Source organism: Amblyomma maculatum, chromosome 3, assembly GCF_055883805.1.
Source record: "Amblyomma maculatum isolate TAMU_Amacu chromosome 3, ASM5588380v1, whole genome shotgun sequence".
Lineage (NCBI taxonomy): Eukaryota > Metazoa > Arthropoda > Arachnida > Ixodida > Ixodidae > Amblyomma > Amblyomma maculatum.
In genome coordinates this window covers 95,782,053-95,803,359 of record NC_139346.1, presented here as the reverse complement: position 1 = coordinate 95,803,359, position 21,307 = coordinate 95,782,053, and the positions used below count along the sequence as shown (strand labels likewise).

Genomic DNA, 21,307 nt, shown 5'->3' with positions numbered 1-21,307 from the left:
AAGGCTCTAGAGCCAGTGGGATAGGAAACATTTCTTTCTGCATCAACGAGATGGATGCGGTGCTAATACAATTAACACCTTGCATGCTTATATGATAAGCTTCAAGAACTTCACGCTCCACCTTACACTTGGCCATACCAAGAAAAGGGACATTAGATAGCAGCGGATAGCAACCGTATTCCCGAGTATGTAAAGACAAATTTGCTCCGTTAGTGGGTGACAGGGAGTTGTGGTGCTCTCGCCGACTTTAATTGATACACCAGCCTATTTGGCAGATGTAAACCTTTGCAGCGAAAGCTACACTACGGTAGGTTTGCAAGACCTCGAGTGGCCGCAGCTACACCGTGAAGAGGCGTAGCTATGGTCTTCTGATAAAAATCAGCCTGCCATGACATTTCAATTCACACTACCCCTATGCTACGGCCAGGAGCTGCCAACTCGGGTCGCTCTTTTCATATGAGAGGGTGATATAACAAGCCGGCCAGAACCGTTTGCATTCTCGTTGCCCCTACGACACGCAGACGTCTCCATACGGCTTGGTTGAAGCGCGACTTTTTATGTGGGCTGGAAGCTAAAAGCTCTCGCGTCATACCCTTAAAGAATTAGCTTAAGTGTTCCCAATAATGTAGCACCTTACACTGATAGGGGCATGTTAGGAAAATATAGTAGCAGGCAAAAGAATCTTCCGCTATTGCTTTCGCAATTCAACTAGGGTTAACCAGAGTTAAACCTTACCTAAGTTGTTTGACATGTCAGAGGAACCTTATAGATGACACGTGTGGAACAAGAAACATAGCAATTTTCATGTCGCGTCGAACACATATGGGGCCTAGTTGGTTGGGTGGTTGCACAACTTTTATTTCCATCGGAAATGGGAGCCCTCTTTCCCGCCCCCGGCATGCGTGCCGGGGACGACGGAGAGTCGTGCGCCCTCGTATTAGAGGCTGGCAGGTAGCCCTTGGCTTGTTGCCGCCTCTTTCGCCAGATCGACGGTGCGGTGCTGGATCGCAGGTTCCGCCCTTCGCAGCAGGGTATCCCAGGCTACTCTACTTGTAATATTTTGTCCTATTCCTGGAGATTGTGGGCACTCCCAAATTATGTGGTCGAGGGTCCCTCTCGCCCCATAGTGTTTGCACAGATCATTGTCCCTAAGGCCTGGTAGCGCGTGAAACGCCCAAACAGGGTTCATGGACGTATTAGTTTGTAGCCGCCTCCACGCGACAGCTTCTCTATTATTGAGGCTAACATCTGGCGGGGGTACCAGTCTATGTCCCAATTTATAATGGTCGACGGTTTCCTCATAATTTCGCAGACGCTCGTCGTAGGCCCAGTAATCGGGAGGCTCGACGGCTACCCGGAAGTAGAGAGCTCGGGCCAGCTCGTGAGCCGCCTCGTTACCAGGGACGGCAGCGTGAGCGGGTGTCCAAATTCCTATTCAGCATTCTCTGGTTGAGGATTTTCGCCGCCTCCGGCGATATCCTCCACTTTCCAAAATTTTGAATGCCAGTTTTGCTGTCGCTAATTCAGGACTTGGCTTCCGTTCCTACGCAAGCTATAGCGCTATCGCCACTTCCTCCGCAGTCTCTATGTTGCGGCCTCTGATGGCTGCCGCGGGTACCGGCGCCCCTCGACCATCGACCACTGTCTGCCACGTACAACACGTCAACAAAGGATTGAAACTTTGGAAGGAGCAGAAAAAACAACCTTGACGATTTGCCTTTCAGCAACCTTTTTGATGTTATGGGAAATCTCATGCACATAAGGCATCACCCGAAGTTTCATTCAGCTCCAGCATGCTTGAACACTTTTTCATGGCCCTTCTAAATTATTTGCAGCAACATTTCTGCCAGAGCATTCAGAAGTGCCTTTGGGAAATCTGCGACAGCAACCGCTAAACCTGGTTATCAAAACTTGTCTTCATGCACTGGTAGGAACGTTTTTGCAGAGCACTGCGAGGAACTCAACAATACCTTTCTTGACAATTTTTTCGTGAACGGAAGAGTGCGCTAAAAGCACTTTCTTACTTCGCGGCAAAAAAACAAAGGGGAACGTGGCCATCGTCACGAAAATATCTAAAAATACAGTCGTTTGGTCATTTGATAGTTCACAGGTAAAGCAAACGGCATTCAAGCAAGCCTTAAAAGCTTTTTAAACATGGTTTACAACCTCAAGCAAGGAGTCATTCAATGGAAGGCTTAAAATTATCAAGAAATCTTGAACATATTTAAAATTTTGCACACGCGTTGGCCGAGAAGAGAACCTTATTGTAAAGTGTAAAACGTTTCTAAAAATATCTCGCATACGACAGGAGCTGCACTAGCTTTAATAAGGATTCCGTTTTTCTGCATAAACAGAGCGCCCTTGAAGCCTACTACTATGCAAGAAATATAGACTGTTAGCAGTTTCAAAAACACATCAACTCAGATGCCACAAGCATTTGGAAGGCGACCAGGCTGTTCTGTTCAATGCGTTCACGCACTACAACAAATAGTTCGCCATGAGGGATGGTATAAAAATGTCTTCAATGTCAATAGCAAAGTCACTGTTGACTCAAAGTTGCTGATTACTTCAGCTGCGTTCACAACGTTGCAAGGTGTCGCTGTTTCTTGAGCGTTTATGCTGTGTGCAGGTCGTCGAGCTGCGCATGCCTTGCTAATAAGTTCAGAAAATCTACTCTACCCAATAAAGCACGACAGTTGTTAGTCCAGCTACCCTGTGTGCCTTGACTTTCTTCGTCCTCGTCCTATGGCTGGTTTATTCTTCTTGAAGACAATGTACCAACTAAACCAGGGCCCGCTTGCACGAAACGATCTTAAGACTGTCTTAGCCAAGTCCAGACGTAACTGTGTCTAAAGGATAGGCTACTATCATGGCCGCTTAAGACTGGATTAGAGACTGGGCTTCAGCCCTGACTTGAATAAGTCGCTTGCACGATTACGACTCTAGTGCCGTTTTGGTTAAGACACAAGGCCGCCAGTTACCTCAGTAGAGAAATTAGAGAAATACAGGGATGCGCTGACCCTGTCCCCGCTGTAAGATGTAAACATTCCGTCATTCTTGCGCTGCATAAAATCCGCGCCATTGCATTTTGCGGCTTAAGATTGTGTCACGAGGTAAAATGCCCCATGTGGTTGCTGAGGGCATTCAGGGAAGCCACTCCGGTGAACACGAGCCGAACCGAAGCGTTTGGAACCCGAGCAGTCTTAAAGAAGTCTGGTCTTGCTAAAGACACTGTTTAAGTCTGGACTTAGCTCGGACTTTATCGTGCAAGCCGGCCCAGGTTTCAACTTTCCTACAAGATTTGAATGGTTCGCGGCAATATACTTCAGTTTGGTCGACCGTTCCAATAGAGCCCTTCGTCTAGCATGCTTACAGAGCTTTAAGCTTCCATCATACAAAGACCTGAGAATAGTGATTTGTTTCATGGTATTTAATGTCCCAAAGCGACTCAGGTTATGAGAGACGCCGTAGCAGAGGGATCTCGAAATTTCGGACAAATGGGGCTATTTACCGCGCAGTGAAATTGCATGGAGCACGGGGGCCTGACTTTTTGTCTCCATCGAAAAGCGGCTGCCTCTATTAGGATTTCAACCCGCATCCTTTGGCATAGCTGTCATGAGCCCTAAACACTTTAACACTGTTTCGCGGTCCAATAATATTGCACTAATTGGGTGTGTATATTGGGAAATGTTGTATTCAATGAGAAGTACTAAACAGCTGTTGTGCACACTCAGATAGAAGAGGCATAGCACACTGCACTGTATAATTTGCCCATTTTTATCAAAATTGAATTTTATTGATTGATTATCGTAAAAAATCTGCATTAGGCACCAGTTCATTGCATACTTGTTTAAAAATAAAATTAGGTGGGGTTTAGCTTTAGTTAGACCCGGTAGGGCGTGTAAGCAATAATACATGGCTATGCTCAGGTTCAGCATGTAGTGTAGCCAAGTGTGGTGCGATATGTTTTAGGCTGCGGCGTGGTGTGGCTACAGAACGGGTGTATTCGACGGCTTGAAGAGGGGGCCCATCTGCGGTCGCTCTTGTTGCTATGGCAACGACGCGCCATCTGCTGCGCGGCGTGGCTACCAACCGCTGCGGTCCCCCAGCTGCGTTTGCTGTTAAGGTCAAGCGTGGCTACCGGTCTGGTTTACGCGACGGGCTTAGTAATGCTTACGCAATAAACATGGGCTACGCTAAACGTGAATTATCATGAATTGAGACAGAGTGCTTCTGTCTGCTTAGCATCGGGCGGTAGTCACGACTGAGTTGATGTATTTTTTTTCAAGGACATGAAGCAAGCACTAACGTGGGTGGCAAACTTGGATGTGCTTAAAGCCGCGGAGAGCCTGGTGCTGATGATGATGTCGCATGGAGAAGAGAAGACAATTGAAGGAGTGGACGGAAAGCACATTTCTCTGGAAAAAGATATCTTCGCTCTCTTCAGCAATGAAGACTGCCCGAGCCTCCAGGGAAAGCCAAAGGTTTTCTTCGTTGACGCCTGCCGTGGAGGTATTTGAATAACGTTCCCATTGTTGCATGTTGTGAAATAGGCAACGTGAAATGTGAATTTAATAGATGGTTTGAACGTCTAGCGCTGCCAGTAATTCGGGCACAACAGGGTCGAATTGCCAGCCGGAGGGCACAGCTTCAGCACTAGAGTTGGGCGCCGGAGACAAGCGATGGTGATGGCGATGCCACAGCGTTTTCCGTTCTTTGTCTTCTTTACATTTCCCCCACGTGAAGAAGTCGCCATCCTGGCGACTCAGGGAGAAGAGACGACCAGAGGGTTGTAATATGGCTTGAGGCGGCTCAAGCCGCGTTCAGACTACATGAGCAACGCACATATCATTCGTAAGGATCGTAAGCGTAAGCGCAAAAAACGTAATGTGTCTGTTGAGACTGCTGTCGCATTGAGCGTAAGATGCGTAACGTCCGCACCCAGCATGGGCGTAAATGTCAGAGGACCCGCGACTTTTACGACTAGCACAGATACTTCTGTTACGCGCGATCAATGCGCACAGCCGTTTCGGTTTTCCCTTTCCGGTCACGGGGCTTCCGGTCCTCCCAGATTTCGCGCGCAAACCATTAGTAGGCGACATCATCCAACGCTCCTACTCTGCTGCAGTGTCTCGGCTCGCCGGTGTTATTGGTGTTCTGTCGGTGATTTTGTCTGTGTCGGTGATTGTGAAAAAGAAAACAGCATTTTCTGAGGGAGGGCGCGGTTCCGCGGACGTTTCCGTGTCTAACGCGCGCCCCGGCTCATTGTTTGGTGTCAGTAGTACGGCCTTTGAGTCGCCGCCCCGGCCCGTCTCCAAGATCGCTCCGGTGCACTGGTAAAATCGCAAGCAGGGATGCAGGCGGACCGTACACCTGTTTTGGTGCGAGAGAGTGCGGTCACGGGACACCGAGCAGTAGTGTGCGGTACGTCCACAATGAGAGCGGGCGCGTGAAGAAATGTGCGGAGTGAGTGGTGCGTCAGCACGCTGAGCGGACGTTCGAAAACTGTGTGCGAACGTGCGTGTGCGAAACGAAGTGTATTTGCGATCGAGTGGTTAATTGTTAATTTACCCATTGTTCTTTTTCGTATTTTTTTGTGTGTCCAGTGTTTTATTTCACATCTCATTTTGAGTTTGAAGAGCCCAGACCTCCGCTATCAGCCGCTCGCTAACCGGCGCTTAGTTGAAAGCGGTGATTGGCAAGTCGCAAAGAACGCATCTTATCGAACGGCCCAGTGTGAACATGCGCGGTCGCAAGCTACATAAAAGGAAGTTCCAGCCGCTATCCGCACTACGATAAATACCATACTTACGACGGATGCGCAGGTAGTCTGAACGCAGCTTATCGTGGACAACCTCGCGGCCGCGACGGCGGTGGTCGGAAGAAGGGGTGCCTGGCTCCATGACGTAGTTCACAGGGTATGTGCGTTCCAAGACGCGATAAGGTCCATGGTATTTGGTTTCTAGTTTGTTGGTGGCAGGAACGCATAGCCAAACGAAGCTCTCGGCCAGGAACGTGGAAGCAGGGGTATCGCTATCATGCTGATTTTTGCGATAGCCTTGAGTGTGGGAGGTAAACGTGCGAGCTAGCTGACGGCATTCCTCGGCTTTCTGTAAAATATCTGACAAAGCACTGTACTCAGGGGCATCTGGATGGTATGGCAAAATTGTGTCCAGAGTACAAGGTGGTTCACGGCCGTATAAGAGAAAGAAGAGCGAAAAACCAGTTGTTGCTTGGCTGGCAGTGTTGTACGCGAACGTTACGAATGGCAGTACCTGGTGCCAGTTGGAGCTTCCAGATTCAGATGTAACATATATTTCGAGCATGTCCCCAAGCGTACGGTTGAAGCGCTCCGCGAGGCCGTTTGTTTGCGGGTGGTACGCAGTTGCAGCCTGATGTATCGATTTGCAAGATGACAGGAGCTCTTGGACTACTTCGGAAAGAAAGACGCGACCTCTATAACTCAGTATCTCGCGAGGCGCGCCGTGTCGAAGAATGAAGTGGTGCAGAAGAAAATGGGCTGCCTCTCGGGCTGTCGCCGCGGGAAGTGCAGCAGTCTCGGCGTAACGGGTCAGGTGGTCGAAGGCGACGATGACCCATCGATTACCAGCGGCACTGCATGGTAGCGGACCATAAAGGTCGATTCCCGCGCGGTCAAACGGGCGAGCTGGAAGCGGTAAAGGCTGGAGAGGGCCAGCGGGGTGGCGAGAATTCTTGCGTTGTTGACAGGCGGTAGAAGAGCGAATGTAGCGCCGTACGAAATTGTACACTCCCCACCAGTAGTACCTCTGACGAATTCGATCATAGGTTTTCAGGACGCCGACATGAGTACTTTGTGGGTCAGTGTGATGGTGGGCACAAATCTCGGAGCGGAGGTGGCGCGGAATGACAAGAAGCCACGTTCTGCCGTCTGAGTTGTAGCTCCTTCGGTAGAGAAGGCCGTCTCAAATGGTGAAATGGGAGGCCTGTCGGCGGAGTGCCCGAGGATGCGTGGCCGCGGAAGTAGTGCCAAGGATATCTAGCAGGTTAGAAACCCAAGGATCTTGTCGTTGGTCGAAAGGCATATTCTCAATGGTGAGTGCTGACAAGGATGCTTGAGGAGGGGACGATGAGTTAGGCGAGCGCACCGGTGACCGAGAAAGAGCGTCGGCGTCAGAGTGCTTGCGGCCAGAGCGGTCCACTACACGGATGTCGTATTCCTGAAGCCTGAGAGCCCAGCGCCCGAGACGGCCAGACGGATCCTTGAGAGAGGCGAGCCAGCAGAAAGCGTGATGATCTGTAACTACCTTGAAGGAGTGGCCGTATAAGTAAGGGCGGAACTTCGTTATAGCCCACACGATTGCTAACCACTCCTTTTCGGTAACGGAGTAGTTTGACTCGGCTTTGGTAAGAGCACGGCTTGCGTAGGCGACAACGTATTCGGAGTAACCAGGCTTGCGCTCGGCGACGACGGCGCCGAGGCCGACACCACTGGCATCGGTGTGAAGTTCTGTAGGTGCAGTAGGGTCGTAATGGCGAAGGATTGGCGGTGACGTCAAAACATTACGCAGTGTCGCGAATGCATCATCGCAGGCTGGCGAGCAAGAGGAGAGGTTAGGGGTGCCTTTCAAGAGCTGTGCAAGGGGGCTATGTTGGTCGCGAAATTCAAAACAAAGCGACGAAAGTACGAGCAGAGGCCCACGAAGCTTCGCAGGTGTTTCAAAGTGGTCGGTTTCGGAAAGTAAGCGACGGCGCGCAGCTTCTCAGGATTAGGCAGAACTCCATCTTTACACACAACATGTCCGAGTATTGTGAGCTGGCGGGCACCAAAGCGGCACTTTTTAAGGTTCAGTTGAAGCCCGGCGCGGGTTAGGCAGGTGAAGACCTGGCGAAGTCGAGTCAGGTGGGTCGGGAAGTCGGTTGAAAAGACGACGATATCATCGAGGTAGCATAAACAGATGTTCCATTTCAGGCCGCACAGTGCAGTGTCCATCATTCTTTCAAATGTGGCTGGGGCGTTACAGAGTCCGAATGGGATAACATAAATTCGTATAGTCCGTCTGGAGTAATAAAGGCGCTGTTAGCACGATCCGCCTCTGCCATGGGCACCTGCCAATACCCGGAGCATAAATCGAGTGAGGAAAAGAATTTTGCGCCTTGCAAGCAGTCTAGGACATCGTCGATTCGTGGGAGGAGGTACACGTCACGACGAGTAATTTTGTTGAGGCGGTGATAATTAACACAAAATCGTATGGAGCCATCCTTCTTTTTAACTACGACCACAGGAGAAGACCATGGGCTACAGGATTCTCTAATTACTCCGCGTTGCAGCATGTCATCGATGTGTTGGGCAATAACACGGCGCTCAGTCTGGGACACACGATATGGCCGCTGATGGAGAAGTGGATGAGCGCCAGAGTCGATGAGGTGGAAAACGGTCGTCGTGTGGCCCAAGGAAGATTGCGGGATGTCGAAGGAGGAGCGGAATTGGTGTAGAAATTCAAGAAGTTGCTCGCGGTGTCGCGGCTCTAGAGCGCTGTCCACACAATGGTCAAAAAGGTCCCGCTGTAGCGGATCGGAATCCACACGAGTTGTGGTCAAGGCCTCAACTTGGCAAACAGGGAATGACTCATCATCAAATGCGAACAGACGGTCCACGGGCTCGATGCGATCCCCTTCGATCAACATAGCGGGAAAGGCAAGAGGATTGGCTACCAGAAGTGTGATAGCGCCGTTGTTCATTTCAAGGACGGCAAACGGCAGCGGTAAGTGGCGGCGGCGGCAGACAAGGTTAGAGGGCACAAAGAGGACTGTCGCGGCGGTAGTAAAAGAGGAAGTGAGGGGAACCAGAACAGCGCTAACGGGTGGGATGGTTGTGTCATGAGCTACGAGGAGTTTGGCCGCAAAATGAGGACGCGGCTCGTGGAGCAGGGCATCAGACGGTGCATCACTCGATTCAATGATCTCTACTTGAGGACTGGCGCTGTCAATGACAGCATGATGCTGGGACAGGAAATCCCAGCCGAGAATGGCGTCATGAGAACATGTGGGGAGAACGACGAATTCGATGATGTGCAAGGCTGCAGCAATGACGACGCGAGCAGTGCAGATAGCTGTGGGCTGTATACTTTGAGCTGATGCGGTACGAAGCGATAGTCCCTCCAGAGGCGTAGTCACCTTTCGGATGGAGCGGCAGAGTTTTTGGCTGATAACTGATACAGCGGCACCGGTGTCGACGAGCGCAAGAGTATGAACACCTTTAACGATGACAGGAATAACATTGCGGGATTAAGACGAGAACTTTGAAATTCTGTCGAATACGCAGTTCGTGCCTCGCGAACTGTGGCGGTTAGTTTTCCGGCTGGGTAGCGGGTCGTCGGCGCATTGGCGAAATGGAGCGGCGACGAGGTGATGGCAAACGACGAAGGAGGAAGTCCGGAGGATCAGGGGGTGCTGTTAGAGGACCCGATAGGACTGGGAACTTGGGGGCCAAATAAGGTGGAGCAGGCCGTGCAACAAAGGCCATATTTATTCGGCGCCGGCAGTAGCGTGTAGTGTGCCCAGGGATGCCGCAGTGGTAGCAAATAGGCCTGTTGTCTGAAGTGCGCCATGGAGATCGTGTCTGAAGCAAGGGGGGAGCAAAAGCTGTTGGTGCCGACCGCATGGGGGCGAAGCATAGGCATATGCTGACTCAGGAGGTGGACTTGAAGTGACTTCAGCATACGTGCGACGCAATACTTGAGGGGGAGCCGGCGCGAATGCTGGAGCGTAGCTCAGTGGCGCAACGCCAGACGATGAAATTGTGGCGTAGGCAACGGCATTGAAGGTGCGACCGGAGCTGATTGAGGAGCAGGATTAGGGACGACTTCAGACACATGCTGCTGGATTGCACGGCGAAGCTCCGGAACAAGGCCAGTTGAGGACGACGCCTCAACATATGGCTGCAGGGACAGTTGTCGCGCGACCTCCTGGCGTACAATAGTTTTGATGTCTTCAGAGAGGCTAAATGACTCCCTCTCCGCGGCTAGTCCAGCGAGTGATGCATGAGATTGGCGAATCAAAACACGCTCCTTCCGGAGCTCGTCGTAGCTTTGACAGAGGTCGTAGATTTCCTTGACCGTTGTGGGGCCTTTCGCTATGAGCATGTTGAAAGCGCCGTCATCAATTGCTGTGAGCACATGGCGTATCTTAACGGCCTCGCTCATGGTCGGGTCAACGCGACGACTCACATCAAATAATGTCCTCAATGTAACTGGTGAATGTTTCACTGGGCAGCTGCAGTCGCGACCGAAGACGCTGTTCCGCGCGGAGTTTTCGGACGGTGGGGCGGCAAAAGACATCAGAAAATTTGGTCTTGAAATTCGCCCAGGTGGTAAAGTCCGACTCGTGGTTTCGAAACCACAGATTAGCGACGTCGCTCAAGTAAAAGATGACATTATTGAGCTTACGATTCTCGTCTCAGTTATTGTGACGGCTGACCCGTTCGTAAGTGGTAAGCCAATCGTCGACGTTGTTATCGCTGCTTCCACTCAAGGTAGCGGGGTCCCGTTGACGAAGCGCACCTGTACAGGTGACGGGCGGAGGTAGGTGCAATGAAGTCGGCTCCGTCATTGAGGTAGTCAACGTTTTGCTGCGAAGTTCCAGGGCGAGATGGGTACAGGGAACCTCAGATTGACCGCCACCAAGTGAAATGTGGATTTAATAGATGGTTTGAACGTCTAGCGGTGCCAGTAATTCGGGCACAGCAGGGTCGAATTGCCAGCCGCAGGGCACAGCTTTAGCGCGAGAGATGGGCGCCGGAGACAAGCGATGGTGATGGCGATGCCGCAGCGTTTTCCGTTCTTTGTCTTCTTTACAAACGCAACTTTTTTTCTGCCCAAAACCAGTTATAAAAGGATGAAAAATAGAAATAACTAAACTGCTTGGAGTGTAGTTATCACTTCGGCATTTTTGTATGTAAAAACCATGCGCTATCCATTGTATTGCAATCCCTTGTGGTCATGTGCCCCGTTACAAGGAAGAAATTGCAGTCTTTGTAGTTGTCGAGACTATGTGTACACATAAAATGCATTGCAGCAATACTTCAACATGTTCAGCGATGCGTCATGTGCACGGCTATTCGCACTTGTGTTTTTCTCGAGCCAGTGTCTTGCATGGTTGGGATGGCCCTACTTTCGAAGAGTGTTGTTGTTGTTGTTGTCCAAATAACTTATGGCACATACTGTCGTGACGCTGGGGCTACGTCGACCCGGCCTTCACTTGGTAGCGTGCAGAGACTCGGGGTTGAAGAAGGACTGAATCTTCGAAGTTGGTAAAATATGTACAAGCAGGTTTAATGGCACTTTGAGAAAACTTATTTACAATATTTACACGAAAAAGAAGGGTACATCAGCAAAATGGCAAGCGTTAAGAGTTCATAGCGAGAAGCGACTGGATGAGCCGTTTACCCAGGGCCCAGAGCGACATTTCGTGCTCTGCAGTGTCCTTAAAAACCCCCCCTATGTCCAGCCCCTCTCTGAAGATGTTGACCAACCAAATCCAGGGCACGCCCCTCAGGTATCGGCATCCAATCGAACACATCACTGCACTGATGGTCTGAAGCACTGACTGGTCCGGCATTCATTCGTTGGGCGTGATCACTTGTTGGCGGGAAAAGCTTGGGAACGGCGAGGAGAGGAGGTACATTTCTATTCTTCAGCAAAGAAACCACAGGCTGGTTCTGACAAGGGGTTTTACTTCTCAGAAACCCGAGTGCACGTGGCGCCGCATAGGGCTCCCAACATGGTCCCTTTTCGACAATTGCAAATCTTTCCTGCATTCCCGGGAAATCACTTAATGGCCGTATGAGTCATGCTCCTTTCTTGTCCTGCACGTCAGCGGACATGTCACTCTGTCGTCTCCTTTGAAAAGTAGACATTCCTCACTGGACGATAGCCCTTCTCGACTGGAAGGGTGAACAAAAGAAAGAAAGCACTTCCTGCTATTTCCCTCAGGGGGACGTTTCTTTGTGTTTTTCCAGACGTTCTCTTGACAAGGTCAATTTGGCATTTGCAGGTTGTCCACAAAGCAAAACATGCTTACAAAACAGGATTCCTGGAAACAGGCTCACTTAGAGCCATTGGACCATCACCACATATTCACAAAACTTATCCATGCCCACAGGCGAACAATAGAGCGCGCAATTGCGGATGCTTGGTCGTAACAGCCTCCTCCCCCGCCAGAAGAGACTCGGAGGGCAGCAGTCCCAGCTGCTGCATGAAGAGACGACTTAATGGCCTGCACGTGAACGCTTGAAGCTCGCTGTTGCTTGTCGCGTTGTCTTGATTGTTGTAGGCCAAATTGCTCGAGCTGTCTGAAACTCAACCACATGTCTAAACAAGCACTCGGCTCCCGTCTGAAGAGACCAGGTCAAAAGAAAACTGCCATTGTTGTTCGAGAAAAGCCCACTCTCAAGACGTTCAGGACCCACGTATTCCTAGAAAACCAAACGTGCTGCTTTACATAGTCACACATATACAAGCGCACGAAAAAAAAAAACCTGATTATCAATTTGGATACATGGTGAGGAACATCTCGGACCGCTTAGAAAGAGCGGCTAAGCGCGTCCGCATTCCCATTTAACTTCCCCTTTTTGTATCTTATTTCAAAATTGTACTGCTGTAAAATCAAGCTCCACCTAAGAAGGCGACTGTTCTTCGATGTCGCAGTTTGCAGCCAAGCTAGGGGACAATGGTCCGTCTCTACGGTGAATTTGGCCCCTCCAAGATAGCACTGCAATTTTTGAATGGCCCATACAATGCAAGCGCACTCTTTCTCTGACGCGCAATAAGCCCTCTCTCTAGAACTCAGTTTTCTGCTCAAGTAGAGCACGGGGTGCTCATTACCGTCGTCATCTCTCTGGCAGAGAACAGCACCTAGCCCTCGATCACTGGCATCACACTGGACCGTGAATTCTCGGTCATAGTCTGGAGCTCGCAATACCGGACGGCTAATCAGCACAGCCTTCAGGTTTACGAAGGAGGCTTCCTTTTGTTCGTCCCAGACTACATTTGTCGGTTCTGTCTTGCGGAGAGCGTCGGTCAGAGGGCTAGCCAAAGCTGAATAGTTAGGGATGTAGTGATTGTAGTACCCAGTCAGACCTAGGAATGCTCGAATTTCCGTCTTCGTGCTCGGCCGCGGATAGTCTGCTACCGCAGAAATCTTAATCTCGCTGGGTTTCCTGAAACCTTGACCTACATTGTGACCCAAGTAGTCCACGGTCGCCCTTGCCAGGCAACATTTCTCGGCCTTTACGGTTAGTCCAGCTTGACGCAAAAGGCTCAGTACAGCTCTTAGATGTACCATATGGTCCGCCCATGAGTCGGAAAAAACCGCAATGTCGTCTAAATAAGGCACCGCGAATGTTTCACACCCCTTTAAAACCCTATCCATGAGTCGGGAAAAACAAAATGGAGCATTTTTGAGCCCGAAACTCATCATTGTTGGCTGGTAGCTGCCCGTCGGAGTGACGAAAGCCGCGTATCTGCTGGCGCGTTCAGTGAGCGGTACTTGCCAGTATCCTCGAGTAAGGTCCAGCGTAGTCACATATGCCGCTCTACTGACCTGTTCTACTCTCTCCTCAATATTCGGAATAGGATACACTTGATCCCTGGTGAGAGAATTTAGCTTTCGGTAGTCTACCACAGGCCTAGGGTCTTTACCTGGAGCTTCTACTAAGATCATAGGCGAAGCATAATCGCTTTCCGAGGGTTTTATTACTCCCAATTCCAGCATGCGAGTTACTTCCCTATCCAGAATTTCTCTTTGCCTTGGAGAAAATCGGTAGCACCTTGATCGCACTGGCACGTCTGAAGTCAGCTCAATATCGTGCTCAGTCAAATCAGTTCTGCCTGGCCTGTCCACGAAGCAGGCCTCAAACTCTGTTATTATCTCGCCCAGATCGGACAGCTGGGATTTCTTTAGTTCTCCTCTCTGCTCCGTCTTTTTGAGAAGCTCCTGAGCGTTGCTTCCTTTTCCGCTGAGGCAAATCAAGTTGTCCCCCATCTCCTCGGGAAGGTTTAACGTTAGATTTACCACGGCTTCCCTCTGCACATAAGGCTTCATAAGATTGCAATGATAAATGCGCACTTCTTTACGCCTACCGGGAATTTTCACTGCGTAGTTAGTGTTAGAAAGCTCTGCAACGACTTTAGCAGGTCCTTCCCACTGTACTTCGAGCTTATTCTTGGGATCATTGGCTTGCTCCATAGCTAAGTCCTCTCGGGTTCCACTTAAAAGTCTCGTGAGATTACTAGACACTGGCGGCAAGAGGTTACTTTCAAGAACGTCCTCATTCCGTGTCTTATCAAGCTCACTTTCATGTTGACTTATCTGAGATGCCTCGCTCTCAAAGTTTTCTGGCCCGCTATTTTCCGCATTTACCACTGTTTTAACTGCCGTTTCCTCCGCTGTTGATTTTTCTGAAATGAGCAGTGTAGCTAGTTCTCGCGCCTTTGAACGTGTTAAGGCCTGCACATCTCTGTCTCCGAAAATCAGAAGGCAAGCTTTGACCTTCTCGTAGTTGTCCGCGTCCTCCTTGTTTAGCCGCGCGACAACCTCCGCTGCCTCGCAGGGCAGAACCGTCAATAATCTCTGAGACCACGTGTCTCGCTGGAAGGACAGTTCTTCGCAAGTTCGCTCAAAGTTACCCAGATACAGACCGATATCCCCTGATATCACATATGGCTGCATGTACTTTGACATCTTGAAATCTGCCTCCTTGTTGAGAAGAGGTACCGCTAGCTGGGGACAATTGCCCGACCTCTTGCTCAACTCTACTTCTAATTTCCGGAGCTCAATTTCTAGCTCCCGCTTTTTTGCTTCTCTCTCAAGCTTCTCACGTTCGTGCTCCCTTTCCTCTTTTTCCCTCTCAAGTTCACGCTCCCTTTCCTCTTTTTCCCTCTGACGTTCGCGCTCCCTTTCCTCTTTTTCCCTCTGACGTTCGCGCTCCCTTTCCTCTTTTTCCCTCTCAAGTTCACGCTCACGCCTCTTTTCCTCTTTTTCCCGCTCTTTCTGCTGTCTGAGCTGTTCCTCCTTTTTTTGGGCGATGAGGTTCCATGCTTCACTGAGCTCCTCATCATCGGCTCCCAAATCTGTGATTGCCTTTATAATCAAAGGTTTTCGTGCCAAACCACTTGTATCAATTCCCAATTCCTCACACAATAGCAACAGGTCCGGTTTCTGCAGCTTTTGTAGGTCCATGATCGCTCCGAGTGTCGGCTACTTCCAAAACAACTGTGCAAACTACCAACCTAAAGGCGTTTCAACACTTTTTACCAGTTCTAAAATCTAACCCTGTTCTAGAACCTGGTCCACATCAGAAGAAAAGCCAAGCACTCACCCACACATGCGATCGATGTTCCGAGCTGCTCTCTTGTTGGCCGATTGTTGCGCCTGCTTGTTGCTTGAGATGCCACCTCCGATCACCAGATGTTGTGGCTTGCAGATTCTGATGCCACCTCCGATCACCAGATGTTGTGGCTTGTAGATTCAGATCCCACCGCTGGGCACCAGTGTTGTGCTTGTAGATTCAGATCCCACGCTGGTCACCAGTGTTGGGGCTTGTAGATTCAGATCCCACCGCTGCCACCAGTTGTCGTGACGCTGGGGCTACGTCGACCCGGCCTTCACTTGGTAGCGTGCAGAGACTCGGGGTTGAAGAAGGACTGAATCTTCGAAGTTGGTAAAATATGTACAAGCAGGTTTAATGGCACTTTGAGAAAACTTATTTACAATATTTACACGAAAAAGAAGGGTACATCAGCAAAATGGCAAGCGTTAAGAGTTCATAGCGAGAAGCGACTGGATGAGCCGTTTACCCAGGGCCCAGAGCGACATTTCGTGCTCTGCAGTGTCCTTAAAAACCCCCCCTATGTCCAGCCCCTCTCTGAAGATGTTGACCAACCAAATCCAGGGCACGCCCCTCAGGTATCGGCATCCAATCGAACACATCACTGCACTGATGGTCTGAAGCACTGACTGGTCCGGCATTCATTCGTTGGGCGTGATCACTTGTTGGCGGGAAAAGCTTGGGAACGGCGAGGAGAGGAGGTACATTTCTATTCTTCAGCAAAGAAACCACAGGCTGGTTCTGACAAGGGGTTTTACTTCTCAGAAACCCGAGTGCACGTGGCGCCGCATAGGGCTCCCAACATGGTCCCTTTTCGACAATTGCAAATCTTTCCTGCATTCCCGGGAAATCACTTAATGGCCGTATGAGTCATGCTCCTTTCTTGTCCTGCACGTCAGCGGACATGTCACTCTGTCGTCTCCTTTGAAAAGTAGACATTCCTCACTGGACGATAGCCCTTCTCGACTGGAAGGGTGAACAAAAGAAAGAAAGCACTTCCTGCTATTTCCCTCAGGGGGACGTTTCTTTGTGTTTTTCCAGACGTTCTCTTGACAAGGTCAATTTGGCATTTGCAGGTTGTCCACAAAGCAAAACATGCTTACAAAACAGGATTCCTGGAAACAGGCTCACTTAGAGCCATTGGACCATCACCACATATTCACAAAACTTATCCATGCCCACAGGCGAACAATAGAGCGCGCAATTGCGGATGCTTGGTCGTAACAATACCCACAGAGGGGGATCGGCCAAGAATTGGGTAGCAAGGAATTTTTTTTTAATATACTTGTGCTTCTGTGTTGTGAGCTCTCAGCATCTTCCTTTTCATTTGCCGCTGTAATAGCTTGATGTGTCTCAGTTGGTTACAGCATTTCTTTGCTTGCGTTTATTTCAATCTACATTCTCAGTCTTGTAACAAGGTATCCCCTTATGTCATTGGCCGTGTTTTTCTTTCTTTCATTTATTTAAGACATTTTGTTACAGAAATGCCTTGGGGGACGCGACAAAAGTAGAATCGAGCCTGCCTAGGCCGCGCCCCCCTTGACTGCAGCGCACATACAACGCAACAAATGAATTGACATTAAAAGTATTACAATCAGGTTTCATCAGAAGATTAACGCATTACCAACTCATACAGTTTTTCTAAACAGCAGGTTGATAACAAAGATATATATTTTAAAACAAGTCAGAAGAATACTGAGCAGGTGAAAACCAGGAAGAAAATAAAATCAGCCCACCACAGGCTTCAGGCCACATTTAAGAAAAACTCCCGTAACATTCCTCGTAGGGGCGGCATCGAAGTAGCTGTAGCCAGTTTTTAAAATAATTCAGGGTGTTCATCTAGAAAACTTGGTATTAAAACTAAGTGTTTGATCGCCATATGCCGTGCGGGAACACGGCTTGGGGTATTAAAATTTTTGCCGTAGATAGTATGGATCAGTCTTTGCAGAATATTTTAGTTTAAATGTGCTGTCTGTTTGGTATTTCCGCAAAATTTTGAGGGCTGGTTTATATTTGTATGGATCCGTGATGGGCCCTATTTCAATTAGTTTAAAATGAGGCCTACTATCTTATGACTGCAAATTGCTCGCACCACTCACTTTTGCGAAGAAAAGAGATATTATAATTTAGTTTTGATTGTCGTGAACCCTACTAAAACACTAACAACACTACATTGTAAGAGAGAATAATAAATTTGGCTTTTCATGTCGAATAGGACATGATATCTTAGCTTATTTGATGTTCCAAGAGCGCGCCTGATATCCATTCGGAGTGCGTCAACATGAGGCGTCTGTACCGCCCTTCGCGCCGTGCTCTTATCGCAAGCCACCGCACGGCTCTGGACGAAGGAGACGTTGGCACAAGGAGCCTCAGCGCAATAAAAAAAAAAACAGATCGAACCCCAACGCTGTCGGATCTGGTTATTCCTCGTCTTAGCTCCGGCATTTTTGGCGACTCGGCATCGACCACGCAACCCAGCCCTCCTACATGGATTTCGCTGGCTATTTCACCCCTCATACAGTCGGCGACCTGCCCCAGGACGCTCGGTATAACGGCGCTTCATTGGCCGCTTTTCAACCAGTCAACCTGCCACCATTTTGGCCCAACAGCCATCGTGCCTGGATACTCCAGGTTGAGGCACATTTGCACTTGTGGCGTATCACGCTCAGAGAACGAGTTCCTCCATCTCGTGTCCTCCCTGCCTCCTGACGTCGCTGAGGAATTAGCGGACATTATCGCCTCGCCGGACACAGTCCGACCTTTTGACAGGCTGACAGTGGCTCTCGCTGCCCACAAAATAGCGTCTGAGCGCAACAGATTTCAGCAGCTCCTCACCGCTACAGAACTCGATTATAGCCGTTGTTCGCAGCTCCGCCATCGTATGCGACAGCTACTTGCAGACTCCCCCGTGGAGCCGGACAGTTTACTGCGTAAGTTGTTTCTCCAGCGACTCCCCCAGAACATGGTCCTCGTCCTCGCGGCTGCGGGTGATATCCCTCTGGACAAGCTGACCGAACTCGCGGACCGTGTTGCGAACTATTCAAGGCACGCCAGCGTCAGCGCCATGACCACTGCGCCTTCCAATACTACCACAGCCTCCCAGCTTGTGACCATAGAAGAGCGAGTGGATGCTTTAGCCAGGCGGCTTGATGCCCAAGCGCCCCTGCCACGCCGTTCTCCGCCTAGGTTTCAGTCCCGCCGCCACTCCCAGGCACCGCCGGCCTCGCCGGAACTCCAACCATCCCAAGCGTGGCAAGACTACTCCTCGGCTGTGTGCTGGTACCACCGCATTTTCGGCAACTCTGCCCGCAAGTGCACCCACCCATGCTCCTCGTCAGAAAACGCTGCGACCGGCCACTGACGGCGGCAAGTGGTACTGGTGGACGGACGTGCCGCCTATTTTATGTTTCAGACAAGATCACTGGCGCTCGTTTCCTTTTTGACACGGGATCACCGGCTAGTCTAACACAAGCAGCTTGCGCAGGTCGCCGTCGCAACGAATCGACCTCCGCGCTCCAAGCGATAAACAACTCTCCCATCGGCACTTACGGGCAACGGTCTCACACTTAACCTCGGAATGCGCCGGACGTTTCGCTGGATTGTCATCATCGCGCATTCCTCGCAAGCTGTTCTCGGTGCTGATTTGCTTCGTTTCTTCAATCTCGCGGTCGATATGGAGGCCCACCGCCTCATAGATCTCAGCACGAATCTATCCGTCAACGGCATACTCTACACCTCTTCGGCGACATGTCTTAGAGCTCTCGACCCTGCTTCATCGTACGGGAAAATCCTTGCCGACTTTCCCAACATCACGAAGCCGCACACCAGAGTCACCGGTGAAACACTCGATCACTCACCACATTGTGATCTCTGGACCACCTGTGTTTTCTCGCCCTCGCCGCCTGTCTGTAGAACGCCTCGCTGTTGCTCGCCGTGATTTTCAACACATGCTTGAACTCGGAATCGTGCGCCCTTCCTCCAGCAACTGGGCATCGCCACTCCACATGATGCTGAAGAAATATCCGGGCGACTGGAGGCCATTTGAAGATTACCGCGAACTCAGTGCTCACACCTTACCAGACCGCTTTCTACTTCCTCACATACTAGACTTCTCATCAATTGTGGCTGGTTGCCTGACCTTCTCTAAGATGGACTAAGTGAAGGCTTACCGTGAAATCCCTGTGGAGCCCACTGATATTCCGAAGATGGTCATTACCGCATCATTCGGCCTCTTTGAGTATGTAAGGATGTCTTTTAAATTGCCCAACGCTGCACAGAAGTTTCATCGAACTATAAACGATGTTAACCGAGGCCTCGAATTCGTTTTCACCTACATCATTGATCTCCTTGTCGGTAGCTCCTCCGAGGATGAGCGCGAAGCGCACCTACACGCCCTTTTTCAACGCCTTGATGAATACAGCCTCGTTATCAATCCGGACAGGTGCCTTTAAGGCTTAGCTACAATTGAGGCTCCAGGCCATCTTGTCACTCCGCAAGGTATCCGGCTTCTCGACAGCAAAAGGACGTTCAAGGTTTTCCACCTTCTACATCACTTAAGCTCAGAGCATTTTCGGGCCTTCTGAACTTTCAAAGCGACTTTCTCTCGAAGTGTGCCAATTTCTTGAAGCATCTAACCATTCTTGCTACCAAAAAAAGATCCAGCTGCGCCACTTGAGTGGACTGGCGACATGGCAGCTGCATTAGCTGCTGTGGAGAGGGCGCTCGCAGACACCACTTTGCTAATACATCCCGTTCCTGACGCTCCCCTGCGTCTCGTCACTGATGCATCTAGCATTGCAGTTGGCACAGTACTTGAGCAGCATGTCTCTAGCTGGCAGCCTCTCGGGTTTTTTTTTTCACAAACGCTAAAGCCACCAGAGGCTAAATATTGTACTTTCGGTCGAGAACTCTTGTCGGTGTACCTCGCCATCAAGCATTTCCGCCCCTTCCTGGAGGGTCGAGACTGCCACGTCGTCACAGACCATAGGTCCTTGATGTTTGCCTTTAAACGGAACCACAGCACCTATACTGAACGCGAGATTCACCAGCTGTCCTTTATCTCAGAATTTACAGTGCATCTCCGTTACATTAATGAATCGTGAAATGCAGCTGCTGATGCACGTTTCCGTGTCGGTGCCATGACGTCCTACTGAGTGGACATGGAGGAGTTAGCAGACGCACGGCTCAACGACCCACAGCTGCATCGCCGTCGTTGCTCGTCCACGTCCCTGTCCTTCGCTGAATGCCCGCTGCCGTTTTCCTCCACCTTGATTACGTGCGAGATATTCACACGTGTTTCGCGTCCCTACATGCTTTTGGCTTTCCATCGGGCCATATTTGACAAATTGCACTACATAAGCCGCCCTGGTAATCATGCCACACAGAAGCTGGTTACATCGCGCTTCTTTGGACCGAGCATGAATGCAGTTGTCCGTCGCTGGGTGCGAACCTGCCTCTAAGGTCAGCGCGCGAACGTTCAAAGGCATACCATCACACCTGCCTCTTCTTTTCGGCCTTCCGACGCGAGGTTCTTCTACGTCCAAACAGACATTGTTGGACCTCTTTTTCTTTTCGACGAGTTCCATCATGCCTTCGGAAAATGGCATGATGGAACGTCTTCATTGCCAACTCAAAGGTGCCCTTACCACTTATCAACCGAGGAACCGCTGGTCCGACCATCTTCCCCTCGTCTTTCTGGGCATCCAGTCATTACTGAAGGTTGACCTGGCTGCTCATCGGTTGAGCTGGTATATGGCGATCCCCTATGAATTCCTGGGGAATTCTCTCCTTTTTCCCCTTCGCTCGTCCATTATGCTTCACCCTACCCACGGAGCCCATTTCGACAAATCACTCCGGTCCTCCCTGCTAATCGCCACCCTCAATCCGTGTTTGTGAGTCAGATCTCGACTCCTGCAGCCATGTTTCAATTCGCCGTGACCA

The 21,307-nt window shown here is 50.2% G+C and overlaps 1 protein-coding gene across 2 annotated transcripts in view; it reads left to right on the top strand.

The window, feature by feature from the left end:
• Window positions 1-21,307, top strand: part of LOC146195374 (caspase-2-like) — a 109,392-nt gene that overhangs the window by 44,535 nt on the left and 43,550 nt on the right. For both annotated transcript variants that reach the window (XR_014706005.1, XM_084597804.1), the window contains exon 3: window positions 4,290-4,512. Coding sequence is in view for 1 of the 2 variants with exons in the window: in XM_084597804.1 (XP_084453930.1) it covers window positions 4,290-4,512 (223 nt within the window). In the remaining variant the exon portion in view is untranslated. The remainder of the gene's footprint in view (window positions 1-4,289; window positions 4,513-21,307) is intronic.